General features: G+C 39.5%; 1 protein-coding gene across 1 annotated transcript; it reads left to right on the top strand.

Moving 5' to 3' along the window:
- Positions 1 to 205: 205 nt before the first annotated feature.
- Positions 206 to 7,601, top strand: fam83b (family with sequence similarity 83 member B). The gene is made up of 5 exons (XM_038737963.1): positions 206 to 383; positions 1,710 to 2,192; positions 3,312 to 3,476; positions 4,361 to 4,485; positions 4,922 to 7,601. Exons 2-5 carry the CDS (start codon positions 1,734 to 1,736, stop codon positions 6,927 to 6,929), a joined length of 2,757 nt encoding a protein of 918 aa, XP_038593891.1. The 5' UTR covers positions 206 to 383; positions 1,710 to 1,733; the 3' UTR covers positions 6,930 to 7,601.
- Positions 7,602 to 10,941: the final 3,340 nt, after the last annotated feature.

The following is a 10,941-nucleotide window of genomic DNA, read 5'->3' as shown; positions in this document are numbered from 1 at the left end:
CAGAACACTTTGATGAGGTCCAGTGCAACTAACCCTGAAGTGTTCATCAAAGCCTCTTTGTGTCCGTCATTATCTTGCTTTTCGTCAGAGTGAACTTTGTCCCTGAAGCAAAGAGGGGAGTGGCTAAGTGTCTCAAACAGGTTTATGGCTGCCCGTGAGCAAGTTTCAAACCAGACATTTTGCATGTTAAAACTAGAATCCACACCCTCCGCCTGCAGACTGCTTATCGTGTTGAGACGCCTCCTTGTCTTTGTTTCTTCCAGCTGGGAAAAACTAGCTTCTCCAGATACATACAATATTGAACAGAAGCTGAACATACATAATTCCAAGAGGGATATTCTGGGAGCAATCGTGAGGATTTTTACAAAGTTCACAATCTAAATGTAAGTTACTGTTGTTGAGCATAAGAAAATGTTGTTGTGACTAGCTCACTGTGTTTTTGAAACTTCTAAGAAGAGTTCAACAAGAAGCAGTGGCTCTGTAAGATTATAAAATGCCTAAGTTTTAAATTCTCCGAACAGCGGGAGATTTGTGATAAAAAGTGTAAATAGAGATGCTGTTTGTACAAGGTTGTGATGTGCTTGGAAGTCTGGTAAAAAAAAATTGTTTTACTTGGTCTATGAATTATAGTTCAGAACATAAATACTTCTTGTAAGTGCATGTTTGCATGGGTTTGCAGAATGTGGAAGATTACTTGGAAAAATTCATTTTAAAAGCTTGTGAAAGGTGAAACGGCTGGCTTGTAAAATGTCACACTGTTGTTGTGGAAACGTCAGTGGTGTCACTGTGTCACAATATTACTAAAATTGAACTTTATCACACAATAATGCAATGACTGAAAACACTGGACTGAAACATGAGCCTGTTTCCTCCTTCACAAACATTTACTTTTAATGGTTTTATTTTACCCCACCTTAGCTTGGAAGTGCACTACAGCTGCAGTTATAATATTTTCCATCTGGCAATGTACTGCTAATCACCCATTACTGTAAGTCCTGACTGTAAACGGGTTCAGCATCTGATACTGATGAGTCAGTTTTTATGAGTGGCTTGTTGGTACATTTGCATATATATATATATATATATACGTACTTTAAATGCTGTTAGAGAAAGTCTTATAGATGGAAATAAAGTGTATGCTTTGCTGTGTCTTTGGTAACATACAGTAAAATATAGGCCTCTTCACTGCTACGGCTAAAAGGAACAAGTAAACAACTAATCAGCTAACTGCTTATTAACAAGTAGTTCATGAATCAACTGTTTTATTTTGATTTTGTGCAATTTATCAGCCAATTTAAGAGGTAACCAACCAATACATTAAGAATGTGGTCAATATTTTGTCATGTTCTCAAGTTTGCGGCTAGTTGGCTATTTATTAATCAGCACTAAGTTCCTGTTTTGTTTCTCAGGAATGTGTTCAGCTTGTTCCAAAGTCTAACAACGTGTAAGACAAATTTAGTTAATACATACCATGAAAACCAGTACTTTAATGATTATTGCAGCTGTTGGCATTTTATCTTTATATATTTGCGTATTGTAATCTATGTTACACAGAGTCTAAATATATGAGCTTTCCGTGTTCTACATTAGACTATGTGTTGCATCATGGCGCTTATCAAGAGACAGTCTTAGAGCATTTTCCACCCTGTTCTAATGTTTGTTCTCTGATCCTCTTACACCATGTCATTGATTTCCATTATCTATGACAGGTCCTACTGAAACAGTCTGTATTGATGGAGTCTCCGGAGTTTTCCCTGCTGTCTTCTTTGAGGGGGGAGTTTAAATCAGAGGATTACATCCAACCCCACTATAAGGAGTCATATCGCTTGGCAGTTGATCACCTGGTGACTGGTGGCAGAGACAGTTACCTGGAGTTCCTCAAGGGAGAACGTATCGGGAACTTCCTCTCAGAGGAAGAGCTTGTCTTCATCACTGAGAACGCAGAAAAGCTCCCACATCAAAACAATGCAGAGGAAATCAATGGACCTGACTGTCCACAGGACAATCAATCATCCTCAGGGACGTATTGGCCCATCCACTCAGATGTGGACACACCAGATTTGGAATTGGGGTGGCCGGAGATCATGCATGAAAAACTACAGACAAATATAGATCTGCTCTTTCATCCACCGAGACTAAACAACCCCACCATCAAAGAGGTGATCCGAAAGCAAATTCAGCAAGCTAGACAGGTAATCAAAACTGCTTGTGACAGTGTGCCGGTGTTCAGACAGATAAAGCTTTGTCTCAGAGCAACAAATCGGCTGAGATGTACTCTGGTGTGTTCAGTTTGAGGACTGTGCTCCTCTGATATATGTCATAAGCACCATTCCCCCTCAAGGCAGTTCCTCAGACCTTGTTGCACTCAATTGCCAGTGGTAAGGAGTGTCTGCTGAGGTTGTCGGGGTCAAAATCTGGTTTTGCAACTTACCCTCATGAGAAGGCTGTGTGGGAACCATATACATGTACTAGCACTACATTATTGAGTCATGTCCTTTGCCCAATGCCTCAGTTGGTTCTCATATTGTGTCATAATGAATCATAAACTAGTTTTGTAGCTCAAAATTGCAGTTAGCAGACAGTTAGTGTCCTGCTGGTCTACGTTAAAACCTTGTGAATGCTGTACTGGCTCCAATTAAGCCAACAAACGTGGCAAAAGACGAGAGAAAGAGTAAGGTCTGGTCTCTTTTTTTACAGGTGATGAAATTCTTTCTCTCTTCCTCATAATTCCAACCAGTGCAGTGTAAAGTTAATTAATTAAAGTTTAATGCAGATAAATGTGTCTTGGGACGTGACAGCTGGAATGTTTCATGTCTGTCAAAAGAGCAATTTTTCGATAATATTTATTTACATGTAAGCATTTGTTGGACGTGGCAAACATGGATGACACTGTTAGTTCTGAAGAAAAGACATATTTTCACAGAAAACAAAATGCAAACAGCGTGCAATATAGTCAGACGAGAGCTCATCATATGCTACTGGAACACAGTATAATGTTGCTGCTCGTAACATTCAGCACTGCCCATTACAGTGATGCACTTAATTCCGTGCAGTATCACTGAGCCTAAAGTAAAACTAAAAGTAAAATCATATTGGCAACTTTCACTGCATATGCTTAGTCTGTGTCCTGTTTTTGTTGTTGTTGTTTTTTAAATAGGAATGTTGGAGATATTTATCTGTCTGGTTTTATCTGTCAGACTCACATTTACCATTCATTTTCATAAATGCTGTGTGAAAAAGTGTAAACTGGCACTGGTAAAATGCACTATAACCACTGAACTTATAAGGATTTGATCACTTTGTCCTCGCAGGTCATTGCCATTGTGATGGACATGTTCACTGATGTCGACATATTCAAAGAAATTGTTGATGCATCCATACGAGGAGTCGCGGTCTACGTGCTGTTGGATAATTTCCATTTGAAAAGCTTCCTCACAATGGCTGAAAATCAGGATGTAAAAATTCAACAACTCAGAGTAAGTATATGATTTAAAACATCCATTAGATTTTCTAATTTTTTTTATTGATTCTAACATACATGACAGTTACACATTTTCTAAACTAATATTTAGTTAAATGTTATAACTAAATTATTTGTGTCTGTGGTTGTCGTTGGTTTTTAATGAATCCCCTAGCATCAGAAGATTTGAACATTTGCGAATGGCACACAGAATTTTGAGTTTTGACCCTACAATAAGGCCTACATACACTCAAATGAGGGTGGTGGTTAGCTCTGTTGCCTCACAGCCAGAAGGTCGTGGGTTCAAACCCTGGTTGCCCCTGCCTTTCTGTGTGTAGTTTGCATGTTCTCCCTGTGCTCCTCCTGCTGTCCAAAGACTTAGGTTAGGTTAATTGGTCTCTAAACTTGCCATTAGGCATGAGTGGTTGTTTGTCTGTGCAGCCCTGTGATGGACTGGCAACCTGTCCAGGGTGTACCCCGCCTTTGCCCGATGTCAGCTGGGAGTGGCTCCAGCCCCCAGCGACCCTGTACACAGGATAAGTGGTTGATGATGGATTCATATGACTATTAGTCATTTTCAATACACTGTACCAGAGTGTCTTATTTCAAATTCTGGTTTCTCTGGTTTTTTGGGTGGAGTCACTTTTAATTATTTGGGCACATGCTAAAGATGCAAACACACCCTTTTAATTCCCATTCCTTTCAGTGCATATTGTGCGTACATGGTAGCAACAACACAACATCAAGTACAGTATTTCAAATATTCAGAATGATGTTTATCTGCACCACACATCTCTTATTCATAGATGTTTACTTGATGATTGACATATATTAGCTTCTGCTGAAATGTAACAGTGATACATATTTTCTGACATTTTCCTTTCACTGCTCCGATCACAGAATATGAGGGTGCGCACTGTGAAAGGTCAGGATTACCTGTGTCGATCGGGTGCTAAATTTCATGGGGCAATGGAGCAGAAGTTTCTTTTAGTCGACTGCCACACAGCCATTTATGGCTCATACAGGTAAATAGAACTGCAGTACAAGAGGAGCTGTGGTTGAGACGACTGAGGTGTGAACTAAATGCATTCATAAAGCACATCACTACATTTACTGTCACTTTCTACAAAATTGCTGTAATCATTTCTTACTGATTCGTTTGTGGCAGTTTGGGACTACATTTTAACCCATTTATCAATGACAAAAAAAGACATGCTTCTAGAAAATGTGGCAACAGGAAAGAAAACAATAATTTTAGTACAAACAAAACAGCTCTTTACAAAAAAATCGCCCTTAGATTGAAATAATTATTTTGTTGTTGCTTTGTGGTGTTAGTTTTTTGTCCGAAATGGATAACAAGTTCAATTTAACCCCAGTACATAAGGAAAAACTATTGTTATCAGTTGTCAGTTTTTTCAACATTCAACCTATACATACTAATGTTTTGGGGTTTGTTTACAGCTTCACTTGGTCATTTGAGAAGATCAATCTGAGCATGGTGCAGGTCATCACAGGCCATCTGGTGAAGTCCTACGATGAGGAGTTTCGAACACTATACGCCCGGTCAAGTGTGCCAGCTGAACTTTGCCCCCCCGAGGGTTTGTTGCAACACAATGGACAGATTTTGCCAAATTCTCATTCTGCCCAGAAAATTGAGCGGCGGGACCAGTTGAGGCATACACTGGACACAGTCTATAGGAAGACCTTTGAGAGACAACTAGGCACAAGAGACCTCGAAGAGAGGCTCTTTGAAAAGGAACCTAACATGCATGGGCCTTTGATTGAAAATGGGATCAGCGCTCACAACCAGATGCCCCAACTTCAGTCCACAGAGACGATGAACTTCTTGAAAAGGCACAGCTATGCTGGAGAGAGACAAGATGAATGTATGCCACAGAATATCAGGCCCAGAGCGAGCAACTGGAATATCTCTAGACAAACAGGTAATGGGACAAATAACTACCCTGTGGACAATTATTTACAAGTGCCACAGATACACAGAGGACAAAACATGCGTCAGTCTTACAATGACAACGACAAACAGGTTCAGTCCATGCAGCAGAACATGCCAACACTGGAAAATACATCCAAGGCATTCATGCGCACATTGAGGATTGAGTCTTACCTCAATAACCCTGACGTCCCATTCGGAGACTCTTGTGACTATTTAGACCAGTTTGAACCTCTGGACAAAGCTAGCTCCTTCATGCAAGGAAGAATGAGGTCTTCCCTTGTTTTCAGGTCCACCATACCAGAGCACACGGAGCCAAATAGGCCGATACACCACTCTGTTAATTCCTCAGCAACACCAAACACTCGTTTGCACTACTCATCCATGCAGTGGAATCCGACAGCAGCAGCAGCTGATAACAGAATGAATAATGAAGAGTTCATGTTAAAGAGGCAAAGTATGCAGATTTTGGATGACAGTTGGAATAACACAAGCTATGGTCCAGGCAGAAACTCTTACCACTCTGTGTACGCTAGCCTAGGAAGAGCTAAAGGTGGACACATTATCGCAAACCCTGACAACCTGACAGACAGTTGGCACAAAAGGCATAGCGTGGCAGATCCAAGATCAAACACTGAGTACACACAGGAATCCTCAGGTCACATGTATGGAGCTTTTGCAAAGATGCAAGTAAATAGAAGCTCACCAGGGATCAATGCACAAAATGGAGGATTTGGCTCAAATTTGAATGAAGATCAGAGATCTATCTCTCATTATGATGTCAAGAGTATCGCAGCCTCAAGGAGCCCTACTTCTACTGATTGGCAGGAGCCGCCATCCAGGACTGTTTCTGCAGCAGCTCTGGATTTGACAACTAAATCCAAGAGCATGGGCTCCCAGCATTTTCTACATAAGAGTTCCAAGAAGATAAAATCCTTTTTGAACATACCAGATAAAAAAGAGGATTCAATCAGAACTATGGGCACACCAAGTCTGCAGTCAGGTGGCAGTACAGACACCTTAACAGCTGAGGATGAGGAGGGCATCTCAGATGGACGAGTTCACCAAAGTACAACAAACTCTGCCAGGTCCTCCTCCGAGCACCAGAGGACCCAGCTAGAGGAGGACCATCTGAAATCTTCCAAACCTCGATTCAGAAGTGACGAGCAGCAATATCTGCAGCAGAGCTCGCCCCCCAAAATTACCATGCAGATGAAACCCAGCATACTTCACAAAAGCGTGAAGACCGGTCTTGACACAGGAAGCAGGAGCAAAGATCGAGGTGGTGAGACTCGCCTGTACAGCAGATTTGAGCCTTTCTGCTCACTGGAAAAGAAACCTGCTCTGCGTTCTGCACACAGTTTTCAAACCACACACACTCAGGAGAAAGCTAAAACCCTTCCTAAAGGTGAGGCAGCTATTGAACACAACCTCACCCGGGCCGCGCGAGGGCACAATGAAAATAAGCTGGAGAAATTCATTCAAAGAGTGGGACATCTCATACACAAGAACAAGTAGGAGAACTGTGTTAGCATAACACATCGCCTACAAGGGTCACATTTTACCGGGGATGTTTATATTTGTATCCTTGGTCTTTTTTTGTGTTTACTTTAGAAAATGTATTAAGCAAACACTGTTTACATTTTGTTTTGTTTGTTTTATTGAATACAGATGCACTGATCTGTACCATTGAAAAGAGAATATATTTTATGTGAATAAATGCTACAGACCTTTATAACAGGATTTTAAAAAACAACTTTCAACCTGTCTTTTAGTCTGCCCTCAGCCCGAAGTGATAAATCCAAATGCTGTCAACCAATGTTACAGATGTATTAAGTAGTAGTTGTGAGGTGTGTGTGGTTTTGTGAATGCTATGGGGGTTGCAATAACTTTGTAAAATGCATGTTGTGTTTCCATTGTCTTTTATTAAATCCTTTGTAAACTGTAAACATTGCACTGCATTTGAAAACATACAGTACTCTGTGAAATCCATCCATCCGAGGGTTCATTTAATTTTATGAACAGCGTGCATGAAGACAAAATTCAATGTGCAACATGAGCATGATGACAAATACAGTACACATGCCTGTACAGTGGCCTCAGTGGCCCCTCAGGGATTATTTATGTATATCCTGTTTTATTCAAGGTGATGGACTTGTGAGTAAACAAAGAGAAACATTTGCACACAAACTGGAAGAATCTGTCTCTTTGATTCATATCTTGCAAAAATTTTATTTGCCTTAATTATATTAATGGGAATATAGTGGATATTTTGACACAGAAACACAGTTTACATTCTCTTGGTGATGCTGATGAAATGGTGATGAAAATGATGGATGATGATTCTTTCTGTCTGCCATCTCCCGATGAACCAGTCTAAAAGTTTTGTCAAATGATGCAAGCTTCTCATCTTTACCCATCCAGCTGTAAGACCAATCACAGTTTTACTGCACCTGTCTGGAGTGTGACAGGAAGGAAAGGACAGTGAATGGCTGTCTATAATTTATTGATTTTAAGGTTTTATTAGCAATATTTTGACCAACAAAGGTCTTCCAGACAATTGATCAATCAAACGAACATAAAGGAGGGAGCCTAAATAATTTAAATGAAGACTGGCAAAACACATAGGGGTCATAATAAACTGTCAAAATCAAACAACCAAGAACATCTACATATCTGGAAAAACATACTAAACAGAACTAAAAAGTTATTTTGATATGATTTATTCATTTTTAAACTCATATCATCAGGTAAGAATGTGAAAACAACCTGTGTAATAAATGTAATCGTGGTTTGACAGTTTTTAGAGTAGTAAACATAAGAACTTGAGTTTACTTTGTAGCTCTTTTAAATAATAATAATGTTCAAAACCTGAAATCTGTGAGGCTGTGTTTGGTCACAGTAGGTAAGAACAGCATACTTCAATTGCTGTAATTTTCTGAGCCATTTAAGTGTATAAGTTTCCTTGTAATTTGTTTCTCTGTGTCTGGGAAGGAATGTGGTTAAATATGGCAGCCATCAAAGCAACAATCCACCTTTATCATAAATGTAATGAGTGAAATAAACTTAGATGGACCTGTTACTGAAGTGAAACTAAGCACAAAATAAAGACACATAAATAAAAATTTAGGATCCAAAAGAAATAATAAAAATATTTTACTACACCAAAATAGAGAAAGAAGTCAAATGAGGCTGTGTAACAAAATTGATTTCCTTCATACAACTGAAACAATATCCCACTGTACCTCAATTCAGTGGGGCTTTATTGGCATGGGAGGCTGATGTTTACATTACCAAAGCAAATGTGAAATACAACAACTCTTGCCTGGAAGGGTTATTGAAGGGTTATGGTTACTCAATATTTTGTCAACAATTCTAAGAATTCTGTTTGGAGCTCAGGGAAAACACGGGAATTTATCTGGATGTATTTTGCATCAAGATGAAAAAAAAAATCTGCCTGCAAAATCCTGGTGAATCTCTGATTATAAAAACGTAATTTGCAGCAGAGCACATTCTGTTATTTTGAGATTTGTTTTCTCCTTTTCTCTTAGTGACTTCCTTTCTCCTCCTCACACACCCAGCTACATGTCACCTGCAATCTATATCCAAAATTATTATGGGGATAGCACCTGCACCTGTATGCCTTTTGTACAGAACATAATTTGTGTATTCTTCATCCATATTTAAATACTCTATCACATTTGTGTATGTATGTATCCCTTGGGCATCATTCAAGCTCATCCCATCCTTTCATCCGATCTGTTTCATCTCATTTTTATTATGCTTTGTCAGAGATAAAATTTGAATCTCTTTCCTCCTTGCCCCCTAGCTTCATTGCAAAAGGCACAGAAGAATATCTGGATGTATTTTTAGATAAACATAATCAATTTGCCTTTAGTAACATTAAAACTTCTAATGTAAAACTAGCTTTCCTATCAATTTGTGTTTCCCCCAGATTTGAGCAAGAGAACCTGAACAAAACTTTGCTCCAACAGGCCGGGGATTATTGTTGAATTATGTATCAGCCACCGCTTATCACAGCAAAAGAACAGGTTCCCTCACTGTGACAATGCTGATTGAGTTCTGATTGAGCGACAGAATTACTGCTGGCAAATAGCGATCAAAAGTGCAAAATTATGCACAGGAGATGAATTTTCAAGTGCAGCAGGCTTCTGCAAGTGAATGGCTTTAGCTGAAGCACTGCAATGCAGCCATGAGACAGCCTCTGCCTCCTCCACCTCTTCCTCCTTATAGCACCAGGATGGCTTTGATGGCAGTCTTGAGCTCAGTGCAAAATGTGACAGTGACCTAAAGAAATGAAAACAACTCCACATCTAGATTTTTCTAAGTTTTTAAGTTATTTTATATATATAATCCTCTATTTTTGTAATTTTTTTGGTAACACTAAGTAAGTCATGAAATTGGATTTCTCCAGAATTGCATACCCCATATTTCACAATGCTGCTGGCTTCAAGCTGCATTGCCGTCCTATAGGTAGGAGAAGAGAGGAGGATGGAAAGAAGCTCCATAGGCAGGCTCACTTTCCCTGCCATTAACATAAATATATTGCACAAACATACACTTTTTGTGTTACTCCTTAAACTGACATTTTGAGATTTTTTATACAAAGACTAGCTTTTGCTTTTGCTCCCACAAAGTTGATGTATGCAGCACACAGAGTTGTTAGGGCGCTACAAGATGTTTCACAGCAGCACATTAAAGAAGCTGATCAAATAACCTAGATAAACAGCCAAACTGACACATTAGCAGTGACAGTTGAAGCCCGAAGTGTGTCAGACCACATGAGGATGTGCTCCATAGCTCCACCTTTTGGTTGGTAGGCTAATAAGTTGTTTCTGACTTCACCAACGTCTGCTCACATCTTCTCACAACTGCATGAATCATCATGGCTATTCAGAGAATGTTGGTAAATATAAACAAATATTACAGACACTTAAACATGACAGTCAAGTGTATAAAATGTGCATCTAAACACGTCATATAGACACAGTACACACAGTATATGTATGCTGGATTACAATAGGTTGTGCTATGTGTGATATTGCAGTAAAGACACACAGGCACCTCAGACAACTGTGTGAGCTTCTGTGGTGTACATGGACTAATGACTAATCGCTGGGCTAATGGCTGCACCAGGATGTCTCCTGTTTTAAATTAGACGTTAATAATATCATTATGCAATAAAGCAGAGGTTTTCAAAGGGGGAGTAGGGCCTCCACAGAGGGCTTCTACTGTTTCAGTGGAGGCTCAGTGAATGGAAGTTAAAATATATTTCTTAGTTATTAGTTATCAAAAGGAGATCACATAGGATAGCCTGTGTGTGATCTGGCTAAAAAGAAAGTTCAGAGATACATTAGTTTTGGGAAACTGTCCTTCCTACTTTCAGAAAGTCAGAAATAAATAAATGCCTTCGGACAGATTTTTATTTATGCATTTGGTGTAATCTGAAGTTATGTAAATGTTGTGCCTTTTTCCAAGCTTTGTCTGAGGGGATCCCACAGTCTCAGAC

Source organism: Micropterus salmoides, unplaced genomic scaffold (assembly GCF_014851395.1).
Source record: "Micropterus salmoides isolate LMB-PRFRI ecotype aquatic unplaced genomic scaffold, ASM1485139v1 Ms_hic_scaffold_22, whole genome shotgun sequence".
Taxonomy (NCBI): Eukaryota; Metazoa; Chordata; class Actinopteri; order Centrarchiformes; family Centrarchidae; genus Micropterus; species Micropterus salmoides.
The sequence above is the reverse complement of the archived record's forward strand: the minus strand, read 5'-3'. Positions and strand labels throughout refer to the sequence as shown.